General features: G+C 33.9%; 1 protein-coding gene across 1 annotated transcript in view; it reads left to right on the forward strand.

The window, feature by feature from the left end:
• The first annotated feature begins 339 nt into the window (after window positions 1–339).
• Window positions 340–21,235, forward strand: part of CHD1 (chromodomain helicase DNA binding protein 1) — a 70,864-nt gene continuing 49,968 nt past the window's right edge. The window contains 1 exon segment of the mRNA XM_079145826.1: window positions 340–2,139. Coding sequence (XP_079001952.1) covers window positions 2,087–2,139 — 53 coding nt within the window. The 5' untranslated portion in view covers window positions 340–2,086.

The following is a 21,235-nucleotide window of genomic DNA, read 5'->3' on the forward strand; positions in this document are numbered from 1 at the left end:
CGGCCCCGCGGCCCCGAGAAGGCCCGGGCGGCTGTGCGAGGGCCGGCGGCGGCGTTGGCGGGCGGGCCGGGCGCGCAGGGGGCGTGTGAGCGGCGAGGGCAGGCCGGCCACCGCAGAGCGCATCCTTGCGCCGGCCGACCCGGCCCGGGCTTCTGGGGCATGGAGCCGGTCGGGCCGTGAAGGAAGAGCCGCGAGTGGCGAGCACTTGGCGGTGCGTCTGTCCTGCTGCAACCCCGGCACCCAGCACGTGGGGATCTGCGGGGAGGGGGAGGGGGCGGCGGCTCGGGCGAGCCTGGGAGGGCGCGGGGCGGTTCTGCGGGAAGTTTGAGGCGGGAAGAGACTCTGGGACCGGGATGGAGGCCCCGTGGAAAGGGGAGAGGTCCGGGAAGGAGGCTGATGGGAGCCAAACCGAGTTGGACGGATGAGCGAGGGGATGGTTTCCCATCCACTTTGGAGTACTGCTTCACAAACTTGGAGCAAAGCAACTGTTAAAAGACGGAGGATAGAAGTGGAGGCTTGTAGAGGTTTAACGACTTAGACGCATTGTTGAGACGCACTGGAGACAGCAGAGAGCTGCATGAGCTCTGAGCGTCAGAATTTAGGGTTCTGGAAAGGGTTTCGGAAAGAGGACTTACTCGGAGAAGGGAGTGAAAGGAGAAAGGAAGTTACAGCGCACAGAGAAAGCCATTTTGAGGGACGAAAGGAAGGTGAAAGGAAAAGAACGAAAAGGAGAGAACTTTCTTAATGAAGACTTTAGAGAAAGAGAGTACTTAGATTTAAATCTAAGACTTGTTAATAGTAAAGCTTTTTGACTAAGGTTGGAATTTATGTTTAACATTAGGAATAAATGCTGAGTGGAACAGTTAACTTTTTAGATAACCTGCTCCTGCAGAAGAGGGTATACTGCCCTGATGTCTGAAGAATTAAAGTCCCCGATCCACATGCAGAATTTGCTATGATTGAGCTGGCAGCACCCTGTTTTTTCACCTCTTTGTATTTGTGTGTGTGCGTGTGTGTGTGTGTGTGTGTCTGTGTGTGTGTAGAATGGAAATAATCATAGGAGTAAATTTTCATTGCTGAGGTCGGAGGACAACTCTGCTTCAGTAGGCTGTCTCGGTACTTTCTGACTGGGGAAGGATCTGACGTCTCTTTCCCCCGCTTCTTCCTCTCCCTCCCCTGCCAGAGATCTCCTTTGTTTATTCGTGGATGGCTTGTAGGTGACTCTACTGTTGTGCTGAAATCTTGAGAGGTGGAAATACTGTTTCTTGGTGTATTTTTTTTTTTTTTTTTGCACCAAATCTTTATTTAAAAAAAGCACAGAGTGTATATTACTTTTTTTTTTTTTTTCATGGAATCTCTACTAGGCCAAACTAGTAAATATTAATTTTTTTTCACTTCCCTATCAGTTTACCTGAGAAAGAACATGTTTATTTTGACCTGTTGTTTTTGCTAAGGTTTTATGATAACTTTTTATTATTTTTTTTCTCATGTGAACATTTTCAAAAACTTTCCTTCACGGGAGTATATGAAGTTCTTGGTGATAGAAATAAGGGTTAATTAAGTGTAACCCTTTTCTCCCCTTCACTTATTTAATCAAGTTATCAAGTAAGACTCCATTTTCTAGGGATGTATTTATATGTTGCAGGCTACCACTTTGCTTTAGTAATTTATATAATATTGCTACACAGTTGACAGTCTCTGAAAGTTTCATCACTCCAGAAATGTTCTGATTTTTTCTGTGGAAAATACATTAGCGATATAGCTGATTAAATTCTAGTAAGTAATAAGAGATACGTCTAATAGAAGCTGAGATATTTTAAGTAAAAGGCCTCTACTCTTTTCTTACCATGTCTAGGTAGATTTCTACAAGTTCTAAGCAGGGCTTATCTTTTTTTCTACAGAAAGTGTTCTTATTTTGTTAATGTTTCCCTTAGGTGAATCAAAAGAGGGTCCCAGGACCACATCTTCTGAATGTTGAAGAAAATTCATCTGTGAATTTTTGATATTCAAAGAGGAGTCAATATTTATATTCATCTTTTAAACTGGGAAGATTTATATTTTATTTTAAAACTTCCTGATATTTACAATGAATGGACATAGTGATGAAGAAAGTGTTAGAAACAGCAGTGGAGAATCAAGGTAACCAACAACTTTATTGACTGTTTACTGTGAGGAGGACTGAATAACTGTTTGCCGTTTTTTTGAATTTGTTGTCTTAGATATCCAAATATTAAAAAGGTTTCTAGTATTTGAAGCTTTGTTGACATTACAGGTGCTAATTATTTTTTAAAATATTGAAGTTCCAGAGGACTTAAATTTAGAACATTTTGAAGGTTTATATTTCAGTTAATCATTGAAGCTGGAGCAAGTTAAAAGTATTTAAAAGGATTTAACCGTTGGTGAAAAATCCTAAAAATAAATGCAGGAAGAATTGGTACTAATTTTTTTTTTTCCTGGCATTTGGTTTTTTGCACCGTTGCTGTCCAATATGGCAACCCCTAGTCACATGTGGCTATTGAAATTTATATTAATTTTATAGAATATTTAAAATTTAATTATTTAGATAAACCAGACACATTTTTAAAAAATATATTTTTAGATGTTAATAGGCCTTTATTTTATTCATTTATTTATATGTAGTGCTGAGAATCGAACCCAGTGCCTCACACATGCAGGGTAAGCGCTCTACCACTGAGCCACAACTCCAGCCCCAAACCAGACACATTTCAAGTGCTAAATAATCACATGACTAGTGTCTAGTATATTGGACAGCACAGATAGAAAACATTTTTATCACTAAAGAAAGCTTTAGACAATGTTGATCTGGACATTTATTTTACTATATCCCTTATTTTATTTTTATGGTGAACTTTTAATTAACTGTGAATGAGTTAAGAGCTTTTACTAGTGCCATAGGTTTTAAAATTAGATATGTGTAACTTATATATGAAGAAACCTTTCACATATGAAGACACTTAAATTCTTCTTTAGCCACCCCCCCGATTTTGAGTTGCTTATACACAGATAATAAAATTCATACTTTTGTGGACTTATCATAGATCAAAATCAGCAAAATGAAGTTTGAAGTCCTAATGGTTACTTATCCCACTTCTATCACTTATTAACTATGTGAACTAGGGTAAATTAACCTCTGATGCTCTGATTTTTGCTCTTTTAAAAATATGGGGACCTGGGAATGTTGGCACATGCCTGTAATTCCAGTGACTCAGAAGGCTGAGACAGGAGGATCACAAGTTGGAGGCCAGCTGCAACTTAGTGGCGGACCCTGTCTCAAAGAAGGGTTAGGGATGTGGCTCAGTGGTTAAGTGCCACTGGGTTCAATCCCCAGTACCAAAAATATGTAAGTAAGTAAATACTTACAATGAGGATTACACCGTTTATCTTAACTTTAAATTGAGAACTGAGATGCTTCTACAGGTAAAGGGCTTAAAATGGTTTCTGATAAAATGTGTACTTAACATTTGCTTGTTATAATTAGCATGTTTTATGTAATAGTGCTGCTTAACTGAGACATTAATTGTAGTGATGGAGAAATGGGGTGGACAAGAAATAGGAAAGTTGGTAGGAGGGTTTAAGAAAATATGTTGTATAGAAAATTATGTTGTGCTTATGTGTATTTGATCTGAAAATTGGAATTTTGGGGCCATGCTGAGTGTATTTTTTCACCTTTCACTGGTAGAATATTTGGATAGCAGGAATGTCAGAGACAGTAAAAACTAGTCATGGAAAACATCATTTAATTGAGCAAGTATTATTGGTCTAGGAATTAAAAACCTGGACTGACACCATCTTTGTACTAGTAAGTTCTCATGATTTTCCCAGTTGTAAAATGAGAAGTTGAACTAATTTGAAAGTTTTACCCATTCTACTATTTAATTACCAAGTATAGTAAAGTTGCAGACAACAGAGTTTGACTGGAATTACCAGAGGCGAGGTTAAATTAGAAGTCTTTTGAATCTCAGCTTTGATTCAGATCTCTCTAGCTATACTGACTGCAGTAAGAGAACAGAGAAGAATCATGTTGTATACATTCTCTTACTCATTAGTGAATAATGAATTGATTAATAGGTAGAAATATCCAGAGAAAATGCAAGAATCAAGTCTCCCTACAAATAGGAAAATATTGTGCTTGGGTATAAGGAGATTACCTGTAGATTACCTGTTGGTGTATTTTGACCACTTATCTGTTCCACTAATCTTTTATAAATTTTCTATATTTTGCTGCCATACTTGAAAGAAGAATTATAAAGCCAATTTAATAGTACAAGTGAAAAAAAAATTAAACCCTGTGAAATCGTATTTACTTAAAGGATTATTTTAGAGTGCATACTTTTTTAAATGATTGCAAATCATATTTCTCTAATTATTCTGAGTCACTAATTCTACCATGTGTCTGAGAAGTGTGGTTAACTAGTTATCTAGTTTTTGCAATTGCTTTGGCATTTGTCAGAAAGAGAGAGACTTGGTTCTGTTTTGCCTTCATTTTCTTTCTTACAGATGTTTTGCTCTTTCCTTGCTCTGCTATCATTGTTAATAACAGTTACTTTTCACCCTTTCCCCCCACTGCTTTAATCATTACACACTGCAAAGAAAAGAGTTTCTGCATAGTTAAAGACTGAGGAGGTGACCCTTACAGATAGAGAAATTTTTAAAAAGTTGATATAGGTAGCAGGTTGTTTAAGAAGAATTTGATTTTATTGGCTGGAATTTTAAATTGTGTTTTTGCTGCAGAATTTCCTTTGTGAAAGTTTCTGAAGTGAAATAGAATTAAGCAAGATGTCATTGGGCCTTCTCGGTTATTACAATTAACTTCCTACCAAAAAGAAAAAAAGAGGGGAGGGTTAATTCCTTCTGTATGGAGCGCTTTCTGTAACTATGGGCTGAAAAGAAAAAAAAAAAAAAAAAGCTCAGGAAAATAGGTCCTTTTGACTATACTGTAACTGTTTTGAAACTCACTATGAAATGTGGGCCAGGATGCACCTGTACAACAGTTTGAGCTTGACACCAATTTTTTTATAACTGAAGTTAAACTTTCTAAAGATAATGTTGGAAGGTTTCAAAGCCCAGGTTTCCAGCTGTGTTGAACTTTTGTTGTTATTTGTAACCAAGTTTCTCAATTCCTGGCTAGACTTTTTTTTTCTAATTTTAAAGTTGTTTTAAATGATGATTTACCCTAGTAATAGATTTGTGGGTAAATACCTGAAATATAGGATCACAGTTTGCTCATTTTTAGTTGATCAGTAGGTGCTTACATGTAGATTAAATTTTCAAAAAAATTTCCAAGTACATTTAAGAATTTATTTGAATCATTTTAATTCCTAAATATAAATGTAATCCTTCTGAATAATTGTTATGGAGTGGGGGAAATGTTGATGTGCTTTAATAGTCTTAGTCATTTCGAATTCATTTATATATGGCAACGGAGTTTTATTGACCTGATTCTTAGAATAAACTTATTTCACTGAGGCTTTTTACAGTGTTAACAATACTTGATATTAATACCTGGAATCTGTATTAATTAATCTGGAATCTAATTCAGATTAATCTGGAATCTGTATGAATTTTACATTTATATAGAGGAATTCTATGTTACCTGGCATATAGGAAATACTGTATGCCAAGGAAACTTGGGAAATACTTCATTTATTCTTTTTAATCATACATGACAGTAAGAGTGTATTTTGACATACATACATACATAGAGAATAACTTACTTAGGATCTTGCAGTTGTACGTGACAGGGAGTTTCACTGGTCATGTATTCATATATGAACATAGGAAAGTTATGTCCTATTCGTTCTACTGTCTTTTCCTATTGGAAATACTTTAATTATTGTTTCATGCTTCAAGTATCTTCTTGCATCTCAATTTTAAAGTGTTTTGAGGAAGCAGTGGTGGTTGTAGTGAGTAGGAAGTATGATTAATGGAAATGTTCAGAATAAAAATTCTTTCTATGCTAAATATCCTGATCTGATCATTATACATTGTATACATTTATTGGATTATAACATAGTACGCTATAAATGTTATTTTGTTACACAGAAATTATTGTGTTAATTAAAAAGAAAAGAAAACCAAAAAATCCTTTCTAAAATTCACAAATAGAGGTTACCAAATTAAATTTTTCTGTAGAAAAATAAAATTTATTAAAATTTGGGGCTCAAGTTGTATCTCAGTGGTAGAGTTTGCCTAGCATGTGGGAGGTCATGGATTTGATCCCAGGCACTGACCCCTACCCCACATTATTAAAATGATAAGAAGTTAAAGACTTTGAGAAGGCCTGTAGTTTAAATAATCTGTTAAGTTAAGGAACACTGAATCATAGTTAATACATTTTTCACCATGTAACTTATATGTCTTATTAGTATCTGGTTGAATACAGTTGTGGTACACCAATTTGTGAAACATTGCATGTGTGTATACACATAGCAGAAAAATTCCTTGCCATCAAAATCAGGGTTTCCACAAAAAATTTAAAAGGCAATATCATTTAAATTTGTGCTTCCTGAACTTACTTTGTAGTTACCTCAGTTTTTTTTTTTAATTTCTTAAGTCATTTCATTACTGGCTCAAAAGTTATGCTAAGAAATGCTTAGAAAGACAGGAAAATAAGAAATCACAATGCTGGGATAGTTAGAAATCATTGAATTAAGAAATTAAGAAAGATGGCTGTAAGGTTTTAGTTGCAGGAAAGTATAACACTTTTCTTACATTTCATTTTTTTGTTAATTCCTATTTCTTGGTTCATGTTATGTGCTTTCTTCATCTTTTCCTAATTTTCTTTTCATATACATGCTGTTGAATCCAAGATCATACCAATTCCTTTTCTTCTAACAACTCAAGTATCTTACATAACAGGAGCTAATTTATTAGTAAACAATTATTCTCTCTCAAGGCAGAATTTACCAAATTGAAATTATCACAGAGTTCCTTCAGATTGTGGTTAATCTAGATTACGGTATTTAGACTTTTATCTGGTGAGGATAACTACATGACTTATTTTCAAAGACTCTACTTTTCTGAATACAAGCATAGGGTAATGTGTAGGGAAACTAAAGTGAAGTTGCCCATTTGTTATTCTGCTTAACTAGTTGTTTACTTAAGGTTTTGATGACTGGTGGATTATATCTGTTACAGTTTTGTGTTTAAAAATTAGAGTATTCCCTTATAAAGACACAACAAAAACATTTATTTGTGGGAAAGTTTTAAGACATGCAGAAATAGGAAATTTGTGGTCCCTGTACTAGCAGCATTGGCATCACTTTGGAACTTATTAGAAAAGTAGAATTTGGAGCCTTGTCCCAGACCTATTGAATCAGAATCCTCATTTTAACAAGATTCCTAAGTGATTCTTATACATATTCAATTTATAAACATTTGTAGGAAACTTTTCCTGAAGACATTTTAGCATCTTTTTGCTAATTCGCCCCCTTTTTCTGTTAATGATGCTGTTACATGCAGTTTTTATTTTCTGAGAATCCCCAAGAAAGTGTCATGAACTGTACTAGTAAAGGATAAGGGAAATTTCCTTTCTAGAAATAACAATGACAACCAATATTATGAGTTCTTTTTTTTTTTTTTTTTTTTTTCTGACTGAACCAAGCATGGTACACATAGGTCACTGTGCATTATATAAATTATTTCATATAATGTGCAGTTTTGTAATTCCTACTTTGCACATGAGAAACTACTCATAGTTTCTTAAATGTTTTTTAAACTATTAACTAATTTTCAGTCTTTAACTGGATTTCATTTGTTTTCCCATTAGTGCTTCTTTCTGCTCTAGAATTTAGTCCTGGAGTACTATGTTTGATTAAGTTGTCAGATCTGTTCAGCCACCTTGTCTTTATGTTTTTCTTTTTCTTTACTTTTCGTGACCTAATGGTTTTGAAAAATATGTCAGGTATCTTAGAATATCCTTAAATCTTATATTTGTTGTTTTTCTTATGATCAGCCATAGTTACTTGTTTTGAAAGAATGTCACAGATATGTTCTAGTCACATCATATGGGGAATTAGGATGTTAACCTTTGTTAGGTTTCTGCACTGTCAAGTTACTGTTTTTTTGTCCATTTTCATACTTTATTGCCTGGAAGCAAGTTACTGTGTCTAGCTCACTCTCAGTGGGGTTGAGTGGTAATTAAGCTTCATCTCTTGGAGGGAGTGTATCTACATATATTAAGTAGAATTTCAGTAAAGAATTCTTTTCTCCATTTCTTTTCTCTTTATATATGCACAGATTTATGTATATGTATTTATACACATATTTATATATATACACACACACATATATATATTATACTTTGGGTTATTAGTGAGTTATTTATTTTGCTGTGAAATTAATCAAATCTTGGCCATGGGAACCTTTTCAGGTTAACTTAAAAAAAAATTTTTTTTTTTAAACTCAAGAATTGGCCATTCTTGAAGGAGCTCCCTGGTTCCATTTATTCTAGAATGATTTTAGAAATAAAGACTTGGGTACTGAGTGTGCTTGTTACTACTCAAATGTCACTCATCTAGGACTCATAGACAAAGTGAACAGAGATAGGTGACACATGTTTACATACTAAAGCAAGTATATCTAGTTATTTCTTTATCTATTTGCATACATATTAAAATAAGCAAGAGTTCATACTGATATTTCCACTGCTAATCCTTTATTATAAGGTTCATTCTAACTTCCCTTAAAATCTCTTATGTCCAACAGTGAGAAATGTGAATCCTACCATCCAATCTCTTTGTATTCATATATTTCACATAGCATGTATGTAAAACAGTTTCAGAATTTATAGACTGTGGGCTGGGGAAATAGCTCAGCTGGTAGAGTGCTTGCCTCACAAGCACAAGGCTCTGAGTTTGATTCCCAGTACTGAAAGAAAAAAAAAAAAAAAGAATTTATAGACTGTACTCCCTGGAGAAACAAATTTATTAACTGTTTGTGTACATTGTACTTTAATATTTAGCCTTACAGTTTTTAGTAAAACCAATGTTTTCCTAAGTTACTCAAGTTAGCTTATTTTTCCTCAACTCCATCAGGGTATTGTGTCATGAATTTATAATAAATTTAGATTCATTTGTTAGTCTTCTTTCCACCCCAGGATTCGTATTATACTTGTTGACTTTTAAAACTGCTTAATTATGTTTATTCTGTGACATATAGTTCCATGGGTTTTGACAAATGGATAACATTGGTTATTCTCCACCCCAGTACTGTACTGAACAGTTCCTTCACCCTAAAAAGTTCCCTGTGTATCTTAGATTTACTGAATCAGAATTTCCATTTTAACAAGATTCCCAGAAGAATTATAGCAAAATTCATATGCATGTATATGAAATTATTCACCTGGAGTCATTCAACATTTTTGCCATGTTATAAGGCTATAAATTAACTTCTGAAAAGATTAGTATAATCTCAAAACAATAATGGAATGAACAGTTTATATACACAATCATTTGAGCATATTAAGATTCATGGTGCCATATAGGCATGGATGTGAATTGAAAGAAAATGGACTTTGGTAAATTACTAGAGTGATAATGAGCTATATGGAAAATTTCAAAGGAGCACTTTAATTTTTCTAATCTTAATTATGAGAATTGATAAAGTTTGTGAGAGAAAGGAAGAAGTAACGGTGTGTATTTATATGAGTATGGAGATAGTTTTTATAGCTATCATTTCCCTTGATGAAGAAGTGAACATCCTTTTTATTAGATATTGGGTATCCTAGGTTTGTAGTTCAGTATCTTGAGGTTTTTTCAGTATATGTTGAAGTTTTTATGTGGCTTACTTGCAGGTAAAGGAAAGAGAAAAGAGGAAGCATCGCAAAACTTAAAAAAATTTAAAAAGGAAGGATGGAAAGATACTCTTGGGAGGAGTGTATTCTCTATGTGAGTGAACTGGTCAGAACCACTAGTTTAGGAAGAGACACCAGGAATCTATTGTACCAGAATCAACTTGTTATATAAATGAGTAACTATGGGAATTGCAGTTCACTATTGAAGATGTATTATCATCTGTTACTATGATATGAGGGGACTGCTTAGTTAAAAGTCAACCTTAATTAAATGTTAAGATCCAAGTTACCAGTGAGATTTAAAAGCAGAGGCAACCACACATCATGGTGCACACCTGTAATCTCAGCAACTCGGGAGGCTGTGACAGGAGGATTGCAGGTTTGAGACCAGCCTCAGCAATTTAGTGAGACCCTAAGCAACTTAGAGAGGGCCTATCTGAAAATAAAAAAATTTAAAAGGGTTGGTGATGTGCCTCAGTGGTTAGTGGTTAAATGCTTCTGAGTTTAATCCCCAGTACCAAAAAGAAAAAAGGAAAAGAAAAGAAAAGAAAAAAAGAAGTGGCAAAGTTGTGTCCAAATAATACTGACTTTTAGAATTCAGTGCTTGTGATCTCTCTCTTAGAACTGGGGCATAAGGCACTATAGTGGGCACTCTCAAATTACTGCTTCTCATCTCTTACTGCTATTGCTTTCAAAATAAAATTATCTGTCTTTAGAGACAATTTAGACAGTTGAGCAGCTTACTGTATGGTAGATACCATTGAACACTAAAATTTGCGCTTCTTTGAAGCTTATAATCAAGAGAGATAGCCTTCATAAATATATGTAATGCCAGGTGGATGTAGTAAATGCAGAGAAATAACAAAATCCTGTGCTATTTCATATGTAAGAGAAATTTGATTACAAGGGCAAATGATTTAAGTTGCATATTAATCCTGTGAATAAGGCGTTTGTGCTTTATTTTGCTTTCTTGATCATTTAAAACACTGAATCTTAAAATTTATGCATTCTAAAAGTATCTCAGTAATGTGGTTTTTATGATGGGAGGCATTTGGATTGGCTAGGCAAAAAGCAAAGTAATTTTATACTAAGGCAGATGATAGTAGAAGACAGTGAATTCAGTGATCAGGAGTTTAAAGACATGGGACCATTGGAGAAGAGTGCCGTTACTTACTGCTTAAGGTAGATTATAATTACTGTCATTTGATTCAATGTCTACAGTACTCTTTTCACAGTTAAAAAAGACTAAATCTCGACTACATTGGTTAAAGGAAGAAGCTTCATGTGGAAGGAAATTTTTAAGAAAAGAATTAAAATTAGCTGGGTGCAACTGGGTGCTAGGGTAAATAATCTTTTCTTCATTCCTGTTTTCGCATATTTTTTATGGAAGGATTCACCCTATCTCTGATCTCAGTCACTTATTATTCTGGTTATATCATTTACTATTAGTAAATGACTACATTAGATGGAGTTTATTCTTATATGCAGTTTATTCTTATATTCTGCATATAAGAGTAAACTCCAGACTGTAATACCAAATTACAAATAATTTTGTTTAAAATTATATGATCCTTTTTTGTGGCAGTATTTATTACCCTGTCTGCAGACTGTAATACCAAATTACAAATAATTTTGTTTAAAATTATATGATCCTTTTTTGTGGCAGTATTTATTAAAGAAATCTGTATATATGTACGTACATGTGTAATTTCGGCAGCTTGAGAGGCCGAGGCAGGAGGATCACAAGCTCAAAGCCAGCCTCAGCAATTTAGCAAGGTCCTAAGCAACTTAGTGAGACCCAGTCTCAAAAAATAAAGAGGGCTGGGGATGTGGCTAAGTGCCTCTGGATTCAATCCCTTGTGCCAAAAGAAAAATAAGTAGTGACAATAGTAAAATGAAATTTCATATGCCCTTCATCTGCCATCAACACATTTCATCTCATGGCAGTCAAGTTTGATCTCTGCTATCTACTACCCTCCCCAACTTGATTATTTTGAAACTTAATTTCTACATGTGTTAGATTTCTACATGATAGTTTATACTAATGGAGGAAACAGTCATCAGGTTGAAATTGTTACAGCTTTTAATTATAGAATTAGACATTTTTATTACGTCATTGATATTGTGATGAATTGTATTTTATGTAGCTATTCAAGATTTTTAAATGTATTTGTATACAGCCCTATTTCTCATGTGATCATTCCTTAAGGGTTTACTAGAGAATATTTAGTTTACCTCAGATTCAACAAACTGACCCAAACAGTCACCTTTGAAATTATTGATGCTAAAAATTACCCTTCCTAGCATCCACTTCTCGCAGTTTTATTCTCGGTTGTTCAGTTAGAGACTTTAAGGCCATAGAATCATATCATATATACGTTTTTTAAAGTTCTTTTAAAAGACTTTTTTTTTCTTGAATTTGGTAGTTGAATGCATAAAGAAACTATTGTTTTTGGTGCTCAGTGCCTAACATAGCTATGCCACTACCTGATTTTTTTTAGAGGCATACAGATGGAGATAGTCTCCAAATTTTCCAAAGCTTTTGGAAAGTTATTGGTAGTTGTTGTGTTTTTGGATAAAACTTATGTTGTATGTGTGCTTGTATGTGTTTACCACACTATTATGTGGTAATATACTTATGTACAACTTGTGGTCCAAAAGGTTTAAAAACAATTATTCGCCTTTTGCCACAAACATGTTTTTTGTTAATGTTTAGTGTTTACTTATTATCTACTACTTTCTATATTGTTTTTCCAGTTATGCTGAAGTGGATCATGGTCTTATTAAAAACAAATAAAGGTTCCAATTTAATGAATTTAAGATATAGTTAGAAGGAGAGGTACATATATAAAAATAATTGTAATATTGTGAAGGAATTATTAGTAACATGAACAAAATGTTGTAGGAACATGAGCTGAACCAGTAACCTGTGCCTGAGGGAAGTGGGGATGGCTATGAAAGGACATGATATTTTTTGAGTAGTCTTAAAGAATGGAAAGTTTTATCATTTCTGAGAGGAGATGTTTTCCAGATGGGGGAAAGTTTGGGGTTGGGTACCTCTGCTGAGTTTTATAATCTGTAAGTTTTGTCCCAGTTGCCTTTTTACCACCTCTGGTTACTCTCAGAAATTGATCCATCTTTTTTTTTTTATTTTGATTACACATAGTTTTTATTTTTTTCTATAGCTCTTTGCCCCCAGTATAAACCCTTACACAACAGTTGATGAGCAGGTGAGGTCAAATTCTATATAAATAAAAGGTGTTCTTCCAAAAATGTTTATTGTAAAAAGAATACAATATATTATTAAATGGTTCAACCGTTTAACCATTTAAACGGTTAAATGGTTAAACTAATATGCTGTGCTAGAGACCCCAAATTTACAGGGGTTCAAATGCAGTTATTTTTCACCATCAGGTAAGTGAGCTCTACCTTTTATGGTTATACAGGTGCCCAGGCTTTGTGGGGCAGCTTTTTAGTCCTTAACATATGATTTCTGATTATCCAGTGGTTATTTTCAGATGGTACAAAGGAGCTGGAAACAGGGAAGATGATATAAGGCAAGCTGTTTTATATTTAAGGATATGATGTAAAGATCACATATTACTATATATCTATAGCCAAAATCAGTTTATGAGGCCACAACTAGCTGAAAGAAATACTGGGAAATCTTATCTTTAGCTGGGTAGACTTATATCAGTCAAAATTGGAGGGATGCTGTCTAATACTAGAGGACAGACATATGAGATTGATAAGGTAGGCAATGAATAATAGCTTTTTATTTTTGTGTCCCAAACATTAAGGAATGTTCTTTTAAAATGAATTACTCTCAGCTGGGCATGGTAGCACATGCTTATAATCCTAGCTACTCAGAAGACTGAGGCAGGGAGAATAATAGAAAGGGCTAGGGATGTAACCTTTGGGTTTAATCCTCAGTACCAATAACTTAAAAAAGGGAGAGAAAGCTACATAAAAAAGTAAGTAAATACATCCATACATCCTATCATCCTAAATTAGTAGTTTTCATTTTTCTGAATTTTCTTTCAGTCCTCCTTATACATAATTTTTGCACTTTTTACCATAGTGTTAGAATTTGCTTTTTTTTTTTTTGTTAACCTTCTTTGAACCTCAATTTGTTTATAATAGAAATATGAAAAGAGTAAACAAGAATCTAATGTCTGATACATACTACCAACTAGTAATCATTATATATTCCTCTTTATTATATAATCTGTTTTGAAGATTTTAATATATGTATAGTTGTTATTCATACACATTTCTGTTATTTGTTTAAAATTATGACAGTCCAAAGAAACCTAAATCAAACTTTGAAGTAAAGATTCTGATCTTTAACTTAGGAGAAAGATCAGTGGTTTTTATCTGTTATAGCCATCAGTATTGAACTCCTAAGTCGGGTAGTATGCTTTACTTCTTTTCATCTTCACAGTAATCTTAAAGTATATTTCCATGTAGCAGAAACCTCAGGCTCATCTAATGGGTGTATGGATATAAGCAGTTACAGTGACAAGAAAGGGTTAGAAAGCTAGGAGAAAATAATTCACGGTTGAACTTCAAAACACCAATAAATTAACCCTGAATTTTCCCATAGTGTATCAAAAAATTCTTTTAAAAATTCTCCAAAGAAACGCTTTTGAATGACATAGATATTTAGCAATGTTAGGGGGGGAGGGAATAAGACAGAATGAAAATTTAGTACAGTGTACTTCTTTAATAAACACAGTTCTTTGTTTTGTCTGTGTGTACAGCTCTGTTTGTCAGGCACACAGTCCGCTTTTATAAACTTTAATGGAAAATTAGATTACCTTATATCAGTGTGTGTGCAGTAGTATATCACCCTTCCAACCAGGAATCTAATCTAAATATTACTAACAGTTTAAAACAGTAATAGAGAAAAGGTAGGGAAATGGAAATATAATAAAGAAAAATAGATAATTTTACTAGAATTAAAAAAAGATTTAAGGCTTTGTTAGAATCTAATTTACTTCTTATGGTTAAATACACAAATGATTTCTTTTACTTCTCTGGTATTACTGGTTTGAGATGTTCTTTTCATTTCCCCTCACCACTTCCACACCCACTCCAATATTACTTTCCTGACATTTTAAATCTCCATGATTTATCAGTGCTTGTTTCTTCTGTTGGTAGTATAGTGGAAGGTAAAGCAGCTGCCCATTTGCTACTGTTTTTCTTAGAATGTCATCCATTATTTTATTCATGAACCCAGGATAAGTCTTAGTTTTTTCTTTAGTTCATAGAACTGATTTTACCATTCTGTCATGTTGAACTTTCTCTCCCAAAGCACTCCCTTCCCTTAAACATGTGAAAATTCTAGGCAAAATAGAGCAAAGGAAACAACTGAATTGTGTGACTGAACTTGAAAGGCAGCTTACTTCTATTTGCCAGAAACAAAAGGGAACCCAGAGCAGTAACTTCCGAACAAACATGACAGCACAGGGAATATTTGAAGGATCACAGGACCTTAGGAAAAGAGGCCAGGATTGGTATTGGAATTAAGAGTCTGGATGCCGCTGAAATTAAAAGTATTAATTTTCTCCTAAAAGCTGGCACTGTGGAAGATTTGCTTCCTCTGAGTCTAGGAAAACTCCTTACATATGGCTTTAAGGACATCATTTTTCATTGTAAGGATAAAATGGAACACAGTATGAAAATATTTTATAAATTAGAGTTATATGATGTAAAGTTTTATCTTAACTGGAAAATAAATCAGAAAGAACCATAAGAACCTACCAGATAACATAAATGAATGAAAATTTCCAAGTATTAGATGTTTATTCAGGAAAGATGATTTATGAATTTATGAGCATGTGCAACATCCATAGGAACCACTACTGTCTAGGTTTACACAGTTGTGACTGTGGGAAGTGGACTCAGTGTTTTATAGATTTTCTGATTCTTCAAAAGTCATTTATATAGTATATTTAAATTAGATGAGTTAGATACAGAGACAAAGAAGCCTGGAGGAAAATGAGAATTTGTGTGGAAGATAGAGGCTTACAATAGTTTCAGTTAGAAAATGAAAGAGGAGATAGTATTAATATTTATTAATTCACAGATATATTTTGAGTCTGTCAAGTACAATGCTAGAAAGTAGGTATACACTTATTAATAAAACACCCATGTTTATGTTACTACGTGTTAAAGTGCCAGGTACCTAAAATTGTCTTGAGGAGAAAGGCCACAAAAAGCATAACTTCAGAAGTGAAGGATGAATAGTAGAGTAGTTATACTAGGGAAGAGGGTCAGGTGGTGATTAATAGTCTTTCTAGATAGACATAACTATTTACACCAAGGCTGTGAGGTGAGAGAGCACAGGAGAGCCAAAGGAACTCAGGCTGAAGTGCAAATAGAGATAGAGTGGTTTTAGTTGTAAAGGCAGACGGAGATCAGATTTTAGTTATTTTATATCAAGACAAGGGTAAGCCATTAAAACCCTCAAAATCAGTTGTTCTGACTTTGCCACAGAGTGTAGTAAGAATGGAATGGAACCCATGCATACAGATTTTAAAAGTTGGGATGGTGATTTTGATGCAGGTTAGAGTTTGAAAATCATTTCTGTCAGTTAACCCATAGACATAGATTCATAGCATGTGAGTTAAATGAAATTCATGAGGAGTGAACCTTTCCAGATTGCTACACTAAAATTTTTAAAAATTTAACCTTAAATTTTCAAAAATGGATTTCATGTCATTTCTTATTGAACAGGATGTTAATTTATTATTTTTTAGTCATTCAAGTTATTAGTATAAACTATAATACAAGAAGCTTGAGAATGTGGGGACAGAATATCAGTCTTTATGCTAAAAGAACCTGCGCAGATGTAAATTTTGAGCACTTTATTTCTTCTGCTGTTGTCTGCAAACTTTGAAGGAAAACCAGAAGGACCAATAAAGGGAGCACATCTAGTTGAGTCAGCTGCTATTGATCAGCTTTCTGGGGCAGTACAACCCAATACTTTTGCTTATGTCTCATTTGTCAGAACTTAAGATTTTGACCATACTGGTTGATCTTGACTTGGAATTTCTGTTACTAAGGACAAGAAGACATAGTGAGTTAATTAACTAGCAGTTTCTGAGGCAGGTATCGAGGAAAGTTTTCATTTATCTTTAGCATTCATTTTGTCATTTCAGGTTTCTTAAAAGTTTCTTGCATTTCTTATATTTCTACATGCCTAGTTTGGCCAGTTTGTTGGCTGATTATGTATTAGATACTTTTATTTATTTATTTATTATTCCAGGTGAATGTTTACTTACTTCCCTATTCATTTGACTTGTGTGGCTTTTGAATCTTTTCATCTTTGTGCCCAATCTTGTGCAAACAAGAATGTACAATATTGAATGTTAATGGAGGAAGCTTGTGATATTAAAAATTTTTTTTCATTATTTTTAAAATTTTGACCTAATTTTAAATTACACAGTGCTTACCAGAATAATATCAGCAACTTTATATGCCCTTTCCCAGATTCACAATGTTAACTTTTTTCCACATTTTCCTGTCATTTTATCTTTAAAATCACGTTATTTGCATACATGTTAATGTTTATTTAATTTTTTGAACCATTTGAGAATAGATTGCAAAAGTCATGCCTCTTTCTTGTTAACACTTCAGTGTATATTTTCTGAGAATAAAGGCATAAAGCCTCTATAGTTAATAAAATCAGGAAAATTTACATTGATACAATACTGTAATCTTCAGTCTGTATTTCAGTTTGATCAGTCATCCCAGTCTTTCAGTTCCACGTCCAGTGTAAGATCCCTTACTGTATTTGACTTTCATGTCCTTTAATTGCCTTTAATCTGGATCATTCCTCTTTGTTTTTCATGAGATGAACATTTTGAAAAGTACAGGCTAGTTATTTTACAGAATGTATTTCTCAACTTGGGTTTGTCTGATGTGTACTTAAGGTTAAATCTAGGTCATACATCTCTTATTCTGTGCAAGTAAAGGTTTCTTAAGTATATCATATCTGGAAGCTAATATGGTCAGTCTGCCCCTGTTGGCATTGCTATAGGAGAAGGTATTGCCTGGTTTCTTCTCTGTGAATTTAAGTTTATTCATTATAGCTAATAAGTTATTTGTTAAAAGACACTTTGCAGCTCTGTAAATATCTTACTCATCAAACTCTACCCCTAGGTGTAACTTCCAGTGATGATTATTGCTTGAACCGGTATTTTCTATGGTTATTCCAAAATGATTTTCTTCTATCACAACCACCTTGTTCACATTTGCTAGTTGGCATTTAGAGCTGTCAGAACCCTCCTCTCTGACTGTCTGTCTCAGCATGGACCCAGTGGTTCCTGTTTTATTTGTGGGGTAATAATCCTTTACTGTCTTCATTTTGATGCTCAAATCAGTATGAAAAACCTCTTCATATTGTCTTCTGCCCCCCCCACCAGTATTCTCTCTGACATACCCTTCTCTTTTTAAGTAATTTTTGCAAGATTGTTTGGACTCATCATGTACCTTCCCTGTCAAAACCTTAGAATTGGCCATTTCCCAGAGGTGTTAAATAGTGTAGAGTAGTATTTAGAATTCCAGATCTGAGTGCTAGGTGATTATAAATTTGAAATTTAAAAGGTGTTTACATTGACTGATGAGTAACAAATCAAAGACACACGGCCATAAATACAAAAAGATATCATCAAAGGGCTCTTGTTTGATACCATTATTTACAGTGTCATAGATTTGGAAGTGTGCCTGTTTTTACTTGAGTGATAACTTGAAACAATGGAGCATATGCAAAATAGCGTATGAGCAGTTGCATAAAGGAATAGTAAGGGCTAGTTCAGTGGAGGAGTAGTTGCCTAGCATGTGTGAGGCCCTGCATTTGATCCTCTCTCCCTGCCCAAATGGGTAATATATTTGCTATGGAAAGATTTCTAGGATATACTGTGTATATATGATTTTTTTTAAGATTGTAAAGTATGTTAATCTCTTATGAAAGAGGGAGCATAAATGTTCAGTTGTTTATTATAAAAGGGGAATGTAAATTTAAAACTTTAAAGAATATTTACTGTAGTGGGAAAAGGATATAGTATAGAAGAAAAAGGATAGAAGATGGGTTTTTAACTAAGTACCTTCTCTGTAGCTCTAAAGTTGGATCCAAGTAAATAAAGCAATACTAAATGAATAAAAGTTCTTAAAAATTAAAAAAGACAAGTGACCCTAATTATACCAAATTGGTAGCCACATAGAAATAAATTATTTCACCTGATTTTAAAGCAGTAATTGTGGGAGTATTCCTCAGAATAAAAAGAATTGCAAAGATATTTTAACCTGCAGTGATCAGATTGTTAGTAATAATGGTATTATTTTGAAAAATTGTATGTATTCTGAGATAAAGCAAACAAATAGTTTGCTAATGATGTTTGAAACCAAGAAACTCAATTCAAGTGATGATATAAATATGAAATGAAAGGAATTAAGTAAAAAATCTGCAAATTTGAATTTTAATTGAAAATTCTAGTATAAATTAATGTATTTTTTCTAAAAATACACATATCCTAGCTCATTCCATTAAAAACAATGACCAGTCCAGGAGTAATAGACTCACCTAGTACTGAGATTGCTATTATTTTCCCATTTAAACAGAAGAAGAGCTTTTTGATGAAATGTCTGAGTTACAGCCTGAGGCAAGAAATATGCAAGATGAGCCTGGGACATCTTGTCATACCAAAAAGCAAGTAAGCTATCAAAGATTACTTGAAGTCTTATCAAAAGGACTCAGGAGCTAATCAAGGATTTCCTATTGGCTAAAAGTGGGACAGTTTGGAAATTAAGAGGGATGCTAGAGTGTATTAAAATTTATGAAATAAGTTCAAATCCATGAGGTTTTAATGAGACTAAAAATTATTGATGTGCTTTGAAGGATGCTAGTGGTTTTAACTCTTTTGAAAACTGGTAAATAAGAAAAAACGAAAATGCCTTTCACTTATGAACTATGCCTCTAGGATAACAAATATGAAGAGGGAAAGTTTCTTTTTATTGCCCCTAATGAAGAAATGATATCAGATAAATGAATAATGATAAAATACCACCATTTTACTCCCTTTAATTAAATAATGGATGAATCACACAATCATCAGTGCTTGCTAAACCCGTTAGGTATAAGCTAATGAGAAAATCTATAATAGAGAATTAGGCTAGGATGAAATCTTTCATGAAAGACCTTATAGATGTTTGACCATTGTTATAGAAAGACTGAAGACCTAAAATTAAGCTGTGATTAGATTATTTGAAACATTTGTAGTATGCTGAAATAGAATTATTGGGGAAAGGCTTTTCACATATTTTAGCTTATAGTTTCATGTCTGAATATAGAGATTTTTTCCTGTCCCCTCACTTTTAATTTTTTGAATTTCAAAACAAGTTATATAAAATTTGCATAATTTCAAAACTGAAGAGTACTTTCAATCCAAATTGCCTCTATTCTCCTAGCCATTTTTAAATTAGTTGCTGGTTTATGCTGCCATTGGTGCTTCTTTAAAAATAATAAGTATATAAATATTTCTGTCTTCTTTCTTATACAGAGAAAGCATAGCATATTGTTTTATTTGTATATTGCTTTTCCGTTTTTTTAAAATTAACTACATCCTGAAGATCACTCTGTGGCAGTAAATAAGATATTCCATACTCTGCATACTCTTTTTTAATAGGCACACAGAACTGTACATATAAATTTATGAGATACCATGTGATGTTTATATATATGTGTATGTGTAATGTTCAAATCAGGTTAAGCATATTTATCTCCTCAAGTATTTATCATTTCTGTTTGGGGAAAACATTTGAGATCTTTTCTTTTAGTTTAGTAGTTTGAAATAAATGGCATCATTATTATCTATAGTTTGTAGTCACACCTACTGTTCAATAGAACTTATTTCTACTAAGTATAACTTAGTACCTACTGGCTACTACCCCTGCCCCCAGCATCTTTGCATTTTTTTTTTAATACTGGGACTTGAACCCAGGGACCCTCCTTTACCACCAAGTTACATCATCCCCAGTTTTTTTGTTTATTTGTTTGTTTTTTTGAGATGGAGTCTCAGTAAGTTGTTGAGGCTGACCTCCAACTTGCCTTATCTCAGTCTCTTGAGTTGCTGGGATTATAGATATGCATCACTGTGCCCAGCCACCTGTTCTTCATCCAGCTGAAGAACAACTTAACAAAATAAATACATCTAATTCCAAAGGTGAACACTTTCTAATATAGGCCCATGGAGGAGCCTAGGGTCAGGCTGTTGGTTTTATCTCCAAGTAGAATTACTTCCTAAATATGTAAACGGAAAGATTCCTATATTCAACTTAAGAATTTTGATTTGTTAACACGCAGCGTTGTGTGTGGGTGTGTGTACACTTGCACACACTGGGAATGGAACCCAGAGC

This window comes from Sciurus vulgaris, assembly GCF_902686455.1.
Source record: "Sciurus vulgaris genome assembly, chromosome: 6".
NCBI classification, from domain to species: domain Eukaryota; kingdom Metazoa; phylum Chordata; class Mammalia; order Rodentia; family Sciuridae; genus Sciurus; species Sciurus vulgaris.